Source organism: Oenanthe melanoleuca, chromosome Z (genome assembly GCF_029582105.1).
Source record: "Oenanthe melanoleuca isolate GR-GAL-2019-014 chromosome Z, OMel1.0, whole genome shotgun sequence".
NCBI classification, from domain to species: domain Eukaryota; kingdom Metazoa; phylum Chordata; class Aves; order Passeriformes; family Muscicapidae; genus Oenanthe; species Oenanthe melanoleuca.
The window spans coordinates 38,008,675-38,027,560 of NC_079362.1; the positions used below are offsets into that span (position 1 = coordinate 38,008,675).

The 18,886-nt window shown below is 39.7% G+C and overlaps 1 protein-coding gene across 1 annotated transcript in view; it reads right to left on the minus strand.

Annotated features, from left to right (window-relative positions):
* LRRC2 (leucine rich repeat containing 2) overlaps positions 1–12,516 on the minus strand; it is an 81,273-nt gene extending 68,757 nt beyond the window's left edge. Inside the window, 2 exon segments of the mRNA XM_056513638.1 lie at positions 630–775; positions 12,430–12,516. Coding sequence (XP_056369613.1) covers positions 630–754 — 125 coding nt within the window. The 5' untranslated portion in view covers positions 755–775; positions 12,430–12,516.
* Between the last annotated feature and the right edge of the window lie 6,370 nt (positions 12,517–18,886).

The window sequence follows — 18,886 nt, forward strand, 5'->3', positions numbered from 1 at the left end:
TATCGTTTTAAAAAAATCAATATAATAAAACCAATAAAATTATCATTGAGTATAAGCATTATATCAAGGCCTTCTTTAATACCCCAACGAGAAAAAATAACCTAACAATTCTTATTCTCTTTGCTATTGCCTATTCAGAAGCAATTAAATGTGTCCACTAATATAACTCCTTTTCTTTCTCCTGTCAACACAACAAAAATTCTTAAAGTACTTCTTAATACTGAAACTTAAGAGCATGTGTTCACACATTCTAAAATTAATAATCCATACTTTTATGCAGCATATGAGAAATAGAAAGATAAAATATATATGTTATTTTTCTCTTCAATTTATTTTTATGGTAAACAATAAAATATATTATGCATATATATTATGCATAGGAAAGAGCAGAAACTAATGAAACACAAGTATTGTTTGTGCCACATTTATCTTACTATCATATGAGGAAAGGAAGTAAGATGTCATTGAAATCAAACTCAAACCAAAAAACATCAATAATCAATTATTATTTCGTATATCCATAATATTTATTATATATATATTTATAATTATTATATTTAGTATATAGCAATGTTAGTGGATAATAAGAACAGATTTGGTTAAAATGAGCAATGCACAAGTTTTCTTACCTCTCCAATGCACTTTGTTCTAATCTTTCTTTCTCCTTCCTCTGACGTTCTTTGTTCTTCTTAACTCGAGTTTCCCAGAGTCCTCTTATGACAGAAAAGTCAAATATTATCACCTGATGCCCCATATTGTTGACATTAAGCTTCTCCTGCAAGAACAAGACAACTCTTCAGAAAAGGAATAATAAGAAAAACAAATATCCAAACTACCATGTTTCATTAAAATTATCTGGGGAAAAGAGCTGAAGTCATAGGAAATATTAACATAGTATGTTTTCCATCTTACCAAATTTATCTAGGGTTTTGTGCTGACAGTAATCAATGTGGCACACAATTGACTTTTACATAAAATCCATGGTAACAGCTACACTTTGCATTTTTTGTATTCCTTACATCTTCTCCTTTTCAAGATAAAGACAGAGTTGCAAAAATCACTGGTTTGATTAAGTAACACTGATGAAAATAGCTTTCAAGGCTTTGCATTTTTAATAATTTCTGTGACTAATATTAAAATGAATGCTCATAAAGAATTTATTCATTTTAAATCATGCAAAAGCACTTCATCTGGAGTTGTTGTGTATTGATCTTTACGACCTCAAGCTATCTTATTTCAATGGAATTTGTGAAATTCCAGTGTTCCTATAAGTATGTGCTTATCAATGGAAGATATTTGAAAGACCAGCCCCACAACACACAAATTTACCCAAGGCAAAGACACGGGGAAGGTTTTGTGAACACATCATGGTCCCCACTAACAAACATGTCCTTATTTTGGCCAGTCAACAGGGTTGACTTTGCAGCAGTTGGGAGTGTCACAGTCAGGACCCTGAGGTTATTCACCTCAGCACATGATGAGGTAGTCACACCTGCCTTTTTCAGTTTATTGGAGTGCACAGTCACATAATGCCAGGTCATAATGAGCAATCACATGTGAATCATTCACTTGTCGTACACTGTTTATTACTATAGTTTTTACTGTCTGACTTTTTTTATTTCATGGCTGTTTCTAGTAAATCATTCTTACCTCAATCCATGATCTTTACCTTTTTGTGCTTCCCATTCTTCTCTTGATCCTACTACAGGGGAAGGCAAGCAGTGAGAGCACAGCACATGGTCTGGTGTGTTTTGAGTAGGAACAACAAACTGGGAAATACCATTCCTAATCCACGACACGTATGGAAACACATTCCAACAGTCAAAGGCTTGGGATCAGTATATCAGGTTCCATGCAGTCAAAAACTGATGTCAGCCAGAAAAGGAAGGTCAAAGGATATGTAACTCCTCTGGTATAAAATGCTGGAAAACTGGTAGCAGTGGACAAGGACAAAGCTTAGTTACTCATTCCTTAATGGCAACCTCTTTTCCCACTGTCCTGACTGGGTGGACTGCAGGATGTGGACCACAAGAGAAAACTCCCTCCCACAAGATCAGGTTCATGACCATTTGAGGAACCTGAGCATATGTAAGTTCTTTGGGCCTGATGGGATGCATATCAGAGTTCTGAGGGAATTGGCTGAGGCAGTTGACAAGCCAATCTCTCTGATATCTGGAGAGTCATGGAAGTCAAGAGAAGTCCCTGGTGTATGGAAAAAGAGAAACACTGCACCCATCTTTTAAAAGGTTAAAAAGGAGGACCTTGGGCATCACCAAACTGTCAGCCTCACCTCTGTCTCTGGGAAAGTCCTGGAACAGATCCTCCTACAAGTAGTGCTAAGGCACAAAGAGAACAGGAAGATAATTTGTGATAGCCAGCAGGGCTTCACCAAGGGCAAGTCCTGCCTGACCTACCCTGTCCCCTTCTATGAAGGACTGACTACATCTGTGGACAAGGGAAGGGCTACAGATATAATGTCTTTCTAGTCTGATAAGACATGGATTTGACAGGTGGGCAGTTGGACGGATAAGGAATTGGCTGGACAGTCACATCCAGAGAGTAGTGGTCAATGACTTGGATTCCTGAAGGACATCAGTGACAAGTAGTGTCCTGCAGGAGTCTGCATTGGCACCATGACATGTACCAAAGGATCAAGATCACCCTCAAGCAAATTTTTAGAGGACACCAAGCTGAGTGGTGCTGTTGACACACCTGAAAGATGGGGTGTCATCCAGAAGGACCTTGACAAGCTTGAGAATTGGGCTTATGGGAATTTTCCACTTATTTTCCCACTGCCCAACAGGCACAAATGCAACTTTCTGCACTAAGTGCAAGTGCAAGAAGACCAAAGGCAAGCTGTTGTTCCTGGGTCAGTACAGCCCCTTAAAACCCAGGCTGGGAGATTAACAGATCAGAGCAGCCCTGTGAGAAGGACTTGGGGGTGCTGGTGGCTGAGAGGCAGGACATGACCCAGCCATGGCACTTCCAACCCAGGAAGCCAAATATGTCCTTCCTGGGCTGCATCCAAAGGAGTGGTCAGCAGCATGAGGGAGGGGATTCTTCCCTTCTACTCCACTCTCATGAGGACCCAACATGGAGTGCTGCATCTTCCTCTGTGTTCCTCAGCACAGGAAAGACATGCACCTTTTGAAGCTAGTCTAGAGAAGGACCACCAGGACATTAGAAGGATGGAAAACCTCATCTTCAAGAAGAGACTGAGAGAATTGAGATTGCTCAGCCTGAAAGAGATGGTTTCAACTGAACTCAAAGTGAAAGAGATAGTTTATCTCTTTCAGATAGATGTTCTGAAGATATTCTTTACTGTGAGGGTAGTGAGGCACTGGAACATGTTGCCCAGAGAAGCTGTGAATTACCTACCTATGCTAAAGACCAGGCTGGATGGGGGTCTGAGCAACCTGGCCCAGTGAAAGGTATCCTTCCCCTGGAACTGGAAGATCTTTAGAGTCCTGTTCAACCCAAGCCATTCTGTGATTCTCTGTGTGAAACACAGCATGACTTCCAAGATGGTGTTCCTTACAGCGGTTCAGTGCCAACACAGGAAATTAGTCACGTACTAAATCTCTAATGCAATTACACAAACAAACCTTGATAAAGGAGGTGAAACTATGCTTTCTTGCTCAGATTCACTGGTGGAGGTACAATCATCACAGTATGCTGGCTCTCATGAAATGTAGCTGGATTACTAGCAGAGAAAAGTCAGTTATTGGAACTTTGTGTGAGGTTTTATTACAGAACACATTTATTATGCCATTTATAAGTTCAGGAGGGGAAAGAAAAACACAGTAGAAGAAAACACTGTTTGACCATCTACTTATCAGTTAAAGAGCAATCCTCCCTTTCCTGTGTGTTTTCAAGCTCATATCTATGATTTTTTCCTCAGATGTGATTATTGTGCTCAGAAAGCTACAGATGCTACTGTGATCATTTTTTCTAAGCATTGTGTCCTTCAGCTGGGGCTATTTGTTATCTGTCCTCCTGTTATAATATTGAGGACAAAGGGGAAATTATTCCCCCTTCTGTATTTTTTCCCTTGCAACTTTGCAACTGTCCCTTTTCTCTTTCACCTCCTTTCACCTACACATCCCTCTGTAGTACATAACACATAAAGGAAAATTTGTTCTAGCCAAGGAAACACCTTCATGTCCTCTGGAAAATACACAGTATGGACAAAAAAGAATTATGCATCGGTACATCCACAGCAAAGGTTCCTACCTGCTCACCTGATTAGTCACCTCAGTAAGAAAGGCCCTTTCAAATACCAACAAGTACTGGCTCAGAAACTGGTCAGGGACCAGTATCTTTATTTTTACATAGTCTTCTTTATCTTCGGATATTTATATAAAATGTTATCTTTGTTCATAAAGATGCACCTATTGCTTGTTTATCTTTGCTAACACTAAAAATGAGGCAAAAATAGTTCCTAACCTGTCTGGAACTAACAGCTGACAACAGCTGAGTCAAAACCCCATTAAAACAGTGTAATTAAAATAGTGACCTTATTCTCTGTGGAAAGGTTTGTCCTTCTAAAACTTATTCACTACTAATTTACAGGAACTGTTTACCTCATAAAATAAAATGTTCACCTCTGCTTACAGGAGAAGGAAACCCAGTGACAAGGACTTCAACCCTCACAGTAACTGCAGACCAGCAGTCACTCTGCAGGGTCTAATTCATTTTAATAGACCAATTCATAGAAGTGTGTTTTGGTAGAAAGGCTATTGCAGAAGCTGAATTGTTGCAAGTCAGTGAAGTTGCAGCTGGACACTTGACCTCTGTTGGAACTAGATGGCCTTAATCAACATAGAGTCTGAGCAGACTGTGAAAGTGCTCCTTTTCCTTGACTTGTTTCTCACCTTTCCATCTCACAGGTTAAGTCATCCGTTCTTTATTGAGACACTGATTTATTAAACACTAGGTTGGAAAAGTTCATTTTATCCACATATTGCACTAAGCTGCAAGGCATTGTGGGGCTTTCCTGTATGGTAAAAGCACGCAGAGGAGGAACTTGGGGGGAGGTGGGAGCTCAGAATTAATCTCTTCAGAAGGAGCAAAGCCACAAATCCTGATCAGATTACAGGATGACTAAGGCTCTAGAAATATGCATCAGGACAAATGGACAAATGTGAAATGCTTTTCAACATCTGCAACTCTGAAAAGGTCACCCAGCAATCTTCACTGGGTAGTTGCTTTATCCTATGCCCTTGTCTAAAGAATGGGCATGAAGTATCAAGCAGATGATACATATGATGGCAGAATGTGTATATGCCAAAATTCAGGCACCACCATTTTCCTGATGATACGTTGCCCAGAAAGGAAAATTGGCTAAATCTAGGCTTAACCAATACTAAGTGTAGGCTCTTCAGATACCTACTCATGCATGGCAAGAATTTATGACAGAAGAAGCAACTGCTAATAATGATTTCAGCTTATAGAAATACATGTTCAAATTCATGTGCGGTAGTTTCTTTCTTCCAAACATCATATTAGGCCTGTAGAGGAAAACTCAAAGCTATCATCTGTTATTCACAGGTGGTAAGCTGCTACATTTGGATAGAGAAAAGTCTCAATAATAGACTTTTTTCTAACTTCTTCCCTTCGACTAGGAGCACAGATGTGTTTCCTCCCACACTTAGGTTATTCACAGGTAAGTGCTATTATCATTTTGTCCATTGTCAGAAGCCACAGTGAAGTTAGAAAGGGTCTCTGGAGGTCACCTTGTCCGACTGCTCTGCTCAAAGCAGTCATATAGTAATTGACCCAAGTCTTTACATCCTGCAGCACTCCTCCTGTTCCAACTTCCCCATCATTTTGTAATGCAGCATTGCTTTTCTCTCATTCCATACTTACACAAAATCATTAAGGACAGGCTTTTGTCACACTTCTGAGGATAACCTGACCCACCCATACGGCAGTAAGTGAAAAACAAAAAATTGTTTCTTACCCAAGAAACAGGCAACCTTGCTTTCATTAAGGACAAGTCCTGACCACAAAAGCAGTCATGGACCTGCATTCAATTACTTCATAACTACACTGAGTTTACCACTTAAAGTCATCTTGACTTGAGTAACATCTGCATCTAAATTATGCTGTAGATCATCAACACACCTTTCTTAGATAATGCATGGTTATAACACTTATCAGACTTTTGAGTTATCTGTGAGAGAGATGACAAAACAAGGCTATTCAGTAACTTATGATAATTAATGAACAGAGCTTCCCAGGAGAAAAGAGATTCAGGAGCACAAAAAGATGGCAATGTCATTCACAAGCAAATCTTATACAGAGAAACAAATTCTCTGTCTGTATCTACAGAAGCAAATAATCTTATCCCTAGCTATTTACATCTCCCAAGAAGTGATCTGACAGACCTTAATCAATATCCTTAAAAGGCAACATTCTGGGAAGTCAAGCTGATCTTGTCTTCTTTGTAACGATTAGCTCAGAAACAAAGTTGGCCATTCAGGATATCTCTTTTTTTCTTTTTTTTTTTTTCTTTTTCTTTTTTTCTTTTTCTTTTTTTTTTTTTTTTTTTTTTTCCTCTTCAGAAGCAGCTACACATTACATTTAATGAAATATTTTTTAGGTAATATAATAAGTAAATAAATAAATAAATAAATAAAATCATCTCAAAATTAAAAAAATTTTTTTTTTTTTAATACGCATTTCATTACTTTGCAAAGTGATATGAGAGTTTGTATGAGAGAAATGAGTGTATGAGAGAAACTTGTATTAGTGGCATAGGAAAGAAATTTTCTCTGGCTTCACTCCTTCCTTCTCTTTATTCTTTTTTTAGGAAGAGAGGGAATAAAAAGTCACTTTGAACACCATGGCCTTTGCAATGTCTCTTCCTCAACCAGCAGGCTATGTCAACCCTGTCCCTGTTTTCCACAATAAGGAAATCAGAGGAGCCTGTATAACTAAAATTTTCCTTCTACATTATCAACCACAGATGCTTTCCTTCTCCAGGGATGCGCTTTCAGTTCAAGATACAATAGCCTGCAAAATATTCTCAATTTCATCATTCCAGGGTCCTGTGACTTCGTTAAGAACATGTAACCAAGAGCCCCTCTCTTACTAAGCAATTCTCTCTGACTCTTCCTATTGCAGACCCCATCTCAACACTGAGACCCATCTTCTTACCAAGTGAGTTTAATAATCTTCCACTTCTCTGGGCCAGCTAAGGTGAAAGGAAGTGTTTGCTATGTAAGAACATTCTTTTGCTGCAGCATTTGGGTTTGGGTGCCCTATTCCCATGAGCTGCCCCTGCACACATAGAGCAAAAAAATTGCCTTTACAGACACTTGTATGCAATTTCTGGTCTTAGAAAGAAGAAAACACCTTTCCTTAATCTTGCAGTAACTTTATCCATTTAAATGTATCTATAAATAGGCCTATTAAAATCAAACACAGTCCTCATGCCTATAAGGATATTGATAGTCTTAGACATTTGGAGGATTAGCTGGTAAAACCCCATAATCTTAGGGATGATCCTCATCATATGTTTTTATTTAAATGATATAATATTTATGCCAAATACATTGCTAGTAAAAGCATCTGCCTAAGTATCTACATGGATTATTTTTATTTTAGCTTTTATATTATCATTTATTTTATTTCATTGTGTAAATTCACCTAAAAATATGCAAACAGGTCTCCAGCACCTATATCAGACATTCTTTTTTAAATAATAGGAGGATTCAGAAACTCTAAAACAGAAACTCGTCAGCAAGGCATTGAAAACATATAGGATGGAAAAGAAGACAACTACCTTGCAAAGTCTATGATCTTTAATATTTTTATTATTGTTATTCATGTTGTTGTTACAAATATATTCATACTTCGGATGCCAACTGTTCAGTAAAACTGAAAAGGTTTAGTGTGCTGTGCCTTAAATGCCCTTGCTCCCTTCAGCTACTGATATCTCCAACCCTCGTTTACAGGTCTGCCACAGATGGTTCCACAGACATCTTTGATAGCAGCCAGTGATCTCGTGACCACTTATTTGTTTCCACTTGACCTCTGAACTCTGAGCAGGCATTTGATGACTGGTTCTTTTTCCTTTTTCTTTTTTTCTTTTTTTCTTTTTTTCACCCCTTGGCTTAATATAAAGTGTGAAAATGATGAAGTGTCACCAACATGAGTATGGAGGACCACTGGAGACAACTAGGTTTCAAAATTAGGATGCCTTTTGGCAGCTCCTGGTGTTTAATCTTGAAGGAGTTTCATTTCAGTCACCTGCACTTTCACAGCAAGTTGCCATGGACAACCCGATCTTCAAAAAACAATTTAAGGATACATGAGCTAAAAGCAGAACTGAATTCTGGATGGAAGGCCTTCCACAGAGAAAAAGTGCTTTTCAAATCAGCAACTTCATTGAAAATTTCCAGCCTTTCTGCAGTTATCTCAGCATCTGAGATACATCAATCAATGCATAGATACCTTGAGAAGCATACTACCAAAAAAAAAATAAAAAAAAAAAAAAATAAAGACAAGGCAAGTAAGTTCTTCTTTGAAAAGAAAAGTAGTGGAGCACAAGAGAAGTATTTTTAGATATGATAACTCTGTGGTCCGCCAAGATTAACTGTACCAAACTCTTCTACAGCTCCTTCCTGTTTACCAACATTATCTGTCTTCTCAGCAGTGAGTAGAACACAGCCAGTGATAAGTCACAATTACACTGGCTCTATTATAGTAGAGTTTAAAGTCCTCTGAACGTAGCTGACATCAGTGCTAATGCTGGCCAACTTGCATGTTCACAGTTGTAGGACAAGACCTGTGTCTTCTCTTGAGTCTGAAAGTGTCCAACACAGTTTTGATACTACAGATACAGCCAGTATTAGTCTCTGTTAGCAGCTCTCCTGCATTGCACCTGGTTGTCCTAAAAAAACAGCACTGGGTATACTTTCCTCTGCTGTTTTACGTGAGTTATTAAATTATTAATGTTTCAGTTTCTTCAATTTGCTTAACAATCTGCTAAACTTGGGCTCTTTTTCTTTCAGATAATCATTGTGGGAGATCTGCTGCACTCTAATGAATATTGCTGGCAGGATTGCATGGGGGAAAATGTGAGTGAAATATTTCCTACCAGTCCTGCAAATAATTTCTTAGGAAATAAGCTCACTCACACTGTGCTTCAGAATTATCAAGTCATTTATCTCTCAAGTCTTTAAATAATTCAGAGGAAACCTGACATTTGGATAGCAACTGAACACATTTTTTATGTTATCAGGAAGAGATTAAATTAGAGAAACATGCTGTGATTGAAAGAGCAATAGAGATGGTGGCAATGTTCACCACATAAAACTCTATTTTGCTAACTGGGCACAGCTTGTAAGTGGGGTAGTGCTTTTCTGTGACACTTGAGGAGTGGGAGAGGACTGCAAAGAGGGAAGTTGCTCTCTCCTACCTTGTTTTGCTTCTAGTAACAATCTCTGATTGTTCCACACCAGCAGGGAATTATCCTTCCTGCTAATTTGTTTGGTTTATCTGTCACTAGTCTCGCCAAAAGGGCAGATTTGACAGTGATTGTTTGAGGTCTGGGATCCAAGGCAGGCTGTGTTTCAGAACATACACATGCACACGTGTGATTGCTGGGTCCTGGGCAGTGCATGCAGTGGGTCAGCGTGGGGTCCCCATGAAGGCCTGGGTCCCCAGAGATCCAACAAATGTAGCTACAGCACAAATACAAGAGGAAGGAGACAAGCTGCTCCAGGGCTGGAGAAAGCAGCCCCGACACTTGGACATGAGCCCAGATGTTTTGGGAGTTTGAAATGTTCCTTCCTGCTCTCTCAAGAGTGCAGTCTCAGCCAGCTGGCTCCTACATAAACAAACACAGACAGACAGTGACACTTTCAAGCTATTAATTAGTCCAACTTTCAGTGAAGTTAATTTCAGAAATTAGTGTATTTCTGCATCACGGTGCTTTATCATGAATGCTTTGATGAATTAAGGTCATTTTTTGTTTTCTTTTTCAGCTATTTCAGGAAAGAGACATTTATGAATAGAATCTGATGTTAGCCTTTTTCATACACAAATAAATAACTTTTGCATTGTTTACACAACACAACTAAGAGAAAATAAATCCTTTTATTAACCTACTCACTATATTTCAGTAAAAATGGCTATGAACACTATAAAATTAAAAACAGATATGCAAGGGCTGAATTTGGTTTCCACACATTTTTATGTGCATATTTCTCTTTGTCTAGTGCTGCAGCTTAATACTTTACTGACAGTTTTCATTAATCAGTTCCTATTCTAGATGTAAATTAACCAGTCTCACAAACAAGAGTCCTCTTTATCACTGCAGTCTTCACATCTTGATTTTTAGACAATTTTTCACAGGGTTATTCATTAATTAGGTCTTTAATTATGGATTAATTAGCAGCTGAATTACAATATTCCTTATACTTTCTCAACTCTTGTAACACTAATATGTTTGCCATCAAGCATGATAGATGTTACATATGCAAGGGGATTTATTACAGATGTATTCCCCTAGCACTTCAGTGAGCTGACTAATTATTCTTCCACTGACAGGGAAGCTAATGAAACACTGGACTGATGTCTCTGACAAAAATCCATTCTTTTTTTTTTTTTCCCACTGGTATTACTGGAGAGGTCTAATTCTCTTAAGACTGAGAGGAGGAGGATGTATTTGAAATGGACATGTATTTTGAGATTGTTTCTTATGAAAGGAAAATCAGCTCAAAAGTGTATTGGTAAAAGTGTTGAATCTATGAATGCAGCTGTAGTCAGCAGGTGTAAACAATTTCTTAGGTAGCATACAACAGAGTCCTGTGAAACTAAAAGCATGTTCTAAGAACTGATTAGAGAGGTCCCCCTTAAATTCTCCTACACAGACCCATGGCAAATAAATTTGCATTCATTGTCACTGAACAAAACACTGAGGATTTTATATACAATTAGATGATCTTAATTAAGCATAACATTACACTCTCAGGTTTCTCAAACTTTGTAGTTTATCCATTGTGGTTTTTAGCACAGTGTCTCATTGACTTCTTATTTGTCCTAAGGTTCCTGAACAATTCCCGAGAACTGAGGTTACTATTACTTGCCTTTCATGTATCCTTAGAGGGTACAGCCTCTGAAGTTATCTCTGTGAATGACCACAGCATAAATGTTATTTTAGATTCTCTGTCCTAACCAACACTAATTAAAGACCCTCAAAATTTAACATTTTCTTTTGCTCCCCAGGGGCTATTTTATATATATTGATCTAAGAATTCAATCCTGCCTCTACTGCAGGAGAACAAAAACCTATGCCTGACCTATAGCAGTCCTATTTCCAATGTTAGATACAAGGTCATTAGTCTTATTATGAGTAAAATGGTCATAGCCAATTGCAAAGATGTTAAATTGTGTGACTTAAGATATAATATATATATAGCTATATATATTATAACTAATTTAGATATGCAAGAGATTATGCTGTTTTCAACTACTCCAGCAGTCAAGTTGTTTTAGCTCTAATGGCCCAAACCCACCACACAGTCGTGAGGTGGCATCTGTATTTTATCAGTTCTCTCACTACAGCTGTGTCTTTAGCTTTTCCCACAAAACTTTCCCATGCCTGTAAATAGGAGACACGGGTGAAATTGACATCTGGACACCTTCCTTTGGAATAATTCTCCACTTTGACCTTCTCTCTGAGGAGAGCAAAGTGAATGGAACTCTTTGGTATGATCTACCTCTGGTTTATAAGTATTATCATCCATCCCTTATCCTTGAAACTGTACTCAGTTAACTGCTGTTGAGAGGAAAAGAGCTGGTCAGTACCTTTTAACCTACAAAAAGTAACATGTCAATGATAGCACATAAATACTTGTGGTAGCAACAACAACAATAATGACAATATTTGACTTTAAATGATAGGCTGCGTTCACAAAAATGTAGCAGGCTGTATTTCCTATGCCAGTTAGATTAACTGTAAGTAGCCTTCAGTAACTGAAGTTCTATAACTCTTTTTAAATTCCACTGTAAATTTTGACAGACAACAAAGATAAATGACTGACCTCTCAAACCATTTTTTTATTGAAAATCATTCTCACACCAGCATATGTCCTTGAGATGTAATAGCATGGTTTATTATAACTGAGTCACAGAGTGGAACTTGAAAGGTTTCCTAAATTATAAAGTTTGGATTTGTCACAAGTGTAAATCTGTTTAGAGGAACTATGCATGGGGAATCGCACTCTCTTTAAAGATATCCACCAAACATACTGCCTTGGACTAAATGCTCTCTGTTTGAGCTATTTGTCCCACATGTATTAAAGATCTACAGCACAATAGCAGCAATGTGATAACTACTTCTCACATTTCCTGCCATTGTCCACCTTGACCCCACACATCTGAAGAAACACAATAATCAGCAAAACTGTCACTTACCTACTACTAAAGAGCACAAGTGTCCAGAGCTCCTGAGTGTGCTCTGCAGTTATTCAGTGTGGGACACTGAGGCTGTTTATAGCACAGCATAGCTCATGGCCAGCCAGATCTGTTTGAACCCCACAGCGTGACTGGCCTTCCAGATATACTAATATGCTATATTTGTAAAGTGATAACATGATCTGTGGTCCCACAGCAGAGAAACGGGCAGGATAAAGTGTCTGCACGGCATGACTCAACACAGGATGGAAACAACAGCGCTAGGATAGCATCTCATTTTCTTCAAGGAAAGTGTGACAGAGCTAATGTTACTCATGCTTATGTACATTTGTTGGAAAAGGGCAAGGAGAACAAAACAAAAATACATACATGGTCTGATCTCCTCTAGCACAGGCTATACAGGCTTCCTTCCTATGTGCATTCAATTCTAAAATAAATATGTACATATCTACACAGACTATCACCGTGCAGTTTGCATGACTGATTGATTTACAGCAAATTCTGCTTTTTCTTGCTGATAGTGGCTTGCCACTGACGGCAATATTCCTGCTTACTGCTAGAGGACCAGAAGGGCAGGGCTGTTTGCAGGCAGAGACCATCCTGCTGCAGAATCAGCATTGCCAGGGCAGGGGCTGATAAGCTCTAGGGACTGATGTGGGGTCCTGAGCTGTGGGCAAAAATGAAGGGTCCTGAGGGGGCAAGAGGGAAGATGGACACGGACATAGAAGCCAATCAGGACCCTCCCTGGCAATACAGCATGAATGGTTGCTGTTTTCTGACTATATCTTGGAGGAACACAGGGAGGGAGGGAGGGAGGGAGGGAGGGAGGGAGGGAGGGAGGAAGGAAGGAAGGAAGGAAGGAAGGAAGGAAGGAAGGAAGGAAGGAAGGAAGGAAGGAAGGAAGGAAGGAAGGAAGGAAGGAAGGAAGGAAGGAAGGAAGGAAGGAAGGAAGGAAGGAAGGAAGGAAGGAAGGCTTATTTTCAAAAAATAGTTTTTCTTCAGAAATATTTTCAAGAACTGCCTTAATTTAATTCTCTTACAATTCAGCTTTTCAATTAAAATTGCTTCTTATTTTTAAGTTTAAGCTTAAAAAAAAAAAAAAAAAAAAAAAAAGTTTTTTCAACAATTTCTGCTTATTTCTTGTCTCTGCCAGTAACAATAAACATTAATTACGGTCTTGGCTTAAGCTTCAGATACTAGTTTTACATTGCTGTGTTTTCATGGTCTTGCTGAAATCATGTCATATTGGAATGGTAGAGTAATGAGCTGTGAGCTTAAACATTCCATTTTGTCTTGTCTGAAGGAGGCAGTATCAGAATTCACTTTGGTCTTTTTCAGTGCAGTGTGTTTCAAGGTCTGGTGACATGCCTGAAGGATCCTGCATCACATATTGTTACTGTTCAGTCATCTTAGTCCTCACAAACGTCAGTAATAGTGATCACCACATTCAATTTTTCTAATACATTTTTATTTTCTGATACAACTGCTTAAAAATTTGCATGGTTTTTTGCCATATAGGTGTATGGTGCAGTAATGAGCATTATCAAAGTTCAGCCACCAGAGCTGATGAAGAAATCAGTGAGAGAGACAATAAGACAACAATACTTTGAAGCAGGGAAAGTGCATCCCTCCTATTATCAAAAGCATGGTCTAATCCTGCTTTTGTGCACACTGCCTTGGAAAACATGTTGCTGTGTTTTTGTTCAGAATGTGACAACCTGAAATTATAATTAATTAGTAATTATATTAAGACAATAGTGACCTCCACCTCACTTTTTCAGGATCCATCCTTTGCTATATAGGTGCTGATTTTGGCAAAGGAAAGTAAGAGGTCTTGTGTTCTTTAAGTGTTAAAATACTGAAATGTGTTTCAGTAACAGAAAACTGAGCTTGCAGCTAATTCCCTGGCCTTAGACAAGGATTCATAGATCAGTTAACCTTCCAACTGCACTGATAGCTTACCCATGACAAGGAGAGGCTTGGGATGTTTGCTGGAAAAGGAATAAGAAAAAAGATCAGCTGATGAAGTAGGCATCACCTACATAAAAATAAAAATTTTAAAAAAATAAATAAAAAAAAGAGGCTATCCCATTAAAGAAAATGAACTATGGATAGAAAAACAACTGAGGAAAAGCATGAAAGATTTAGAGGAGTATTAAAAAGTGACTGACTAGGAAGAGAGAAAAAGAGGAGAGAGAGACAGAATCCATAATATTGTTTAGTTGTGGATCTCAGTGTACTTGACAAAAAATACTAAGGAAAAGGAAAACTGTAAGTCAGTACATAAATGCTGGCATAGTATGAAAATACCACAAGCAAGGGAGCAGTAGGCAGCATACTGCTCAGGCCAGTGAACTGACAGAAGGCTTGCTTGCTAACAACAAAATCCATTGGCAGGCTTGAATCTATTTAAGGCATGCTAGAGTGACAGAAGCCAGTTTGTTCAAAGGTGTTTGCCTACTGCATCCTGCATCCCAGCTCATCATCAGGAATGTTCATCACCAGGAGTATTCATCTGACAGTGCCAAACTGACCTTGGCTCATACGTGTGTGCGTGCCACAGCATTCCCACAGGAGCTGCTCTTCATCCAGGTGATCCAGTAGACTGACCAGCATCTGTGTACTTATATGACACTGCAGTCTACTGAATCATCCTCCTGGATGAGGGCCATTGCCTGGGAAGTGATACAAAAACAACCATTTCATAAAGAGACCCAGTCCATTTCGGCTGCTGGAGTTCATCAGTCTCATAAACTGGAGCTATTGTGAAATAGAGAAGGAGCCAGCCCTGGACCCCCTGACATCCAAGCCTTGGAAACAGCTTGCAAATCTGCCCAAGCTATTGTAGTTTGAAGCCAGCTGCTCCAGAGGCAGCAGCTGTAATGCTTCTAGTGATGAATTCTCTCTGAAATCAAAACAGCACTGATTATGAATCAGTGTGCTATCCTAGGATAGCAGATCCTCTACCCATGAAACTGACAAATCCACTACTCAGATAATCCAACTGAGGTAAATGAGAATTGACTATAAACAAATAAACCAAGGAATATATATTTTTCCACTTGTGCATTAGCTGTAGCAAAACTTCTCTACTTAACTCAATCTCTTCTTTACAGAAAACTCACAAAGTAAAGGCAACAAAAATACTAGAACATAATCTGCTGTATAAATAATTGCCATATAAGCATATCTGTGCTTGTTTTTCTGATCTATTTTCATTGTTCATTCTAAGGATAGCAATATGCAATTAAATTAAGGTCAGTAGAAAACTCTAAATGTTAAGGTCAGTGTCTGGGTAACACAGGCTGCAGCCAAGACCTAGCATGGAGTAGAACTGGGAGCAGCCTTTTGTGTAGACAAGGCACCTACACAACAGCAGTTCAGACCTAAAAGACTGACAAGAGAGTGATTCTAGCATAGCTGTAATCAAAATATCTACTAAAAGGAAACACTTGATAAGTAACAGCTTTTTTTAGGGACATATTTCCCATAAATACACAACAGAGTAAAGTCCATGCAAAGACTTACACAAAGTCAGGCTGAAGAAAGAATAGAACTTGCTACAGTAATTTATCATGTACTGAACAAAACTGTTCAGCAAAAATAAAACATTTTGCTTGTTGCTTTGTTTTCATATTATCCATATGGCTTTCAGTCATGAGCTGTCAGAGCTGCTGAGTAAATGTAATAACACTGCAGAATCCATAAGTCACATTAGAAATCACTTCAGCAGGTTGGATTCTTGTGTCTGTGACCTTTCAGTATTAAGGGGTCAGTCCTTTCTGATGCAATCTCAGTATGCACCAAAGAATGATCCAATTTATAACTCCTGACAAAGCTACAGCCCAGAGATGACTGCTCTGAAATGTGCCTGGAGCATTAGTATGATGAGTTGAGTCTCAAGTATTGTTCATAATTCTGGGCTCTGAGTCACACTATGTTGCTGTCCTACCTGTGCTGCGAGTTCTTTTGTGAGAATTGCCTCTGCAGTCACACAGGTGCTTCCACAGGCTTGGCTTGTGGTTCATCTTATATTTTTTTTTTTGTTGAGATTGCACAGCTCTTCTGAAAACAAACACATCCTCTGCTGCTCTTTAGAGTCTTCATTGGAGGTTCTGTTAACTTAATACAGAAATCCTCAAAATTGCAGGTCCCAGGTGATCTGGGAATAAGCAGCTCTCACAGAACAACAAGACATCTGCATATCTGTCCCCAAAATTTCATAAATGCCTTAAAAATAATTTCAACTCATTAAAACTGTTTGTCCAGAGCTAAGTCAACCTTCAGTAAATGTGCAAGGGCATTCAAATCATGAATGTCAAATAAGAGTTCATGAAGGATTGTGCAGGCACTGTGAGGAAGGAATGCAGCACTCAGAATCCAGACTTGTACAAGACACCACAGACTTTGAGTATACAACAAGGCTAGGACTGATTGAGGTCCTCCCAGGATAGGGAGGTTAATAAGGTTATAAAGATTCCCAAAGATCCCTATCAGAATTTACATTAGAATTAACATATGATGATCAGCCCTCTGTGAATGATTCACACATTTGTAAGTGGAAGCACAGCTTTACTCTACCACAGATTCATTTTAGAGCTACTTAGACTTTTACCTGATCTGAACTGAATCACCTCATTTAAGAAACATTTTCTGAACTAAATAATGGGCATGTCATCTATTGATCTCTCTCATTACATTTAATTGTGCAACAAATTAAAGACACAAGAACCCACCAGGAGCCCTCTGGTGTGAATGAACAGAAATTAGATGTGTGTTACATTTGATTGACCAGTAATTGCTGAGAACAGGAGGCTTTTTGGTAGGAGCCAGGCTTAGGAGACAGCCTCATTAGATGTGTCATTAAAGGGAGCCAACCATAGCTATTCCTCCATCCAGGCCAAGTCGGAGAAATAGTACAAGCTCTCTTTGGGGGTGCATATCTTCTTCAAGGTGTAACAAGGCATTATCAAGGGACAAAACTCATAGCTTTCCAGGGACAATTAAACCTGGAAGAAGGAGGGGAAATATAGTAAAACTCGGCTCCATTCATAGTCACCTTTGCCTTCCAGGAGTTCAGGTGAAAACAGACCATTGGGCTGCCAAATGCAACACACTAGGCAGCTAGGCAGCTCTAGTGGATTAATCCTGGGAAAAACAGGCATTAACTGGGTATATTAAGTGAATTTATTAATAAGAAACTCAGAGCCAGATAATGAGAAGTAAAATAAGTCTTAAAAACACCTTTCCCTTACCCCTCCTCCTTTCCAGCCCTACCTCCTCCACCCTTGCCGCAAAAGGAAATGGAAACAGGGATTATAGTCAGTTCATCACAGCTGTTTCTCCCACTGCTCAGGGAGAGTAGTCCTTCCCTGTTGAGGGAGCAGGCTCTGCTCCAGTGTGGGGATTGTACCATAGGACAGAGTTCTCCACAAACTTCTCCAGTTTGAGTCCATCCCACAGGCCACAGTCCTCCACAAGCTACTCCAACACGGGTCACTCTTCCATGGGTGAAGTCCTTCAAGGAGAGGCTTCTCTTGTGTGTGTCCCTCCTGGGTTTACAAGTCCTACCAGGACACCTGATCCAGTCTGGGCTCCTCTTTCCATAAGTCTGCAGATCCTTCCAGCAGCCTGCTCCAGCACAGATTTCCCACGGCATCATCTCCATGGGCCTCATCTCAGGCATCCACCTGTCCTGATGTGGGGCTCCTCCATGGGCTGTGGGTGATCTCTGCATCCCCATGGATCTCCATGGCTGCAGGGGCACAGCTGCTTCTCCATGGGCTGTGGGTGATCTCTGCATCCCCATGGATCTCCATGGCTGCAGGGGCACAGCTGCTTCTCCATGGGCTGTGGGTGATCTCTGCATCCCCATGGATCTCCATGGCTGCAGGGGCACAGCTGCTTCTCCATGGGCTGCTGCACCAGAAGCTGCAGGGGAACGTCAGCTCCTGTGCCTGGAGCAGCTCCTGCCCCTCCTTCTGCACTGACCTTGGTGCCTGCAGAGTTGCACCTCTCTGCTCTTCTCTTGCCACAGTTGCATCTACAATAACCCTTAATTCTCTTAAATCTGTTATCCCAGAGGCGTTCCCACCATTTCTGATGGGCCCAGCCTCAGCCAGTGTCATGTCCAGCTTTGGGGCAGACAGGATTGGGCTCTGCCAAACATAAGGAACCTTTCAGCAGCTTCTCACAGAAGCCCCTCACTACCAAAACCTGGCCACACAAAATCAGTACAGCAATCTGTTCCTGCAGTGTGTCTGAGAGGACAAAGCAGCTCTCTACCCTGTGAAAACCACAGCACGCCATGGATCAACACAGATTTACGGCTCTTGCCCCGCTGCTTTCTGCTGTGGTACAATAAAGAAAACAAAGAAAGGCTCCTATTCTGAGCTGGCTAGGAAGCGGCACACACACTGTTGCCACCCTCCTCCTGCAGGCTTGCTGCTTTATGAAA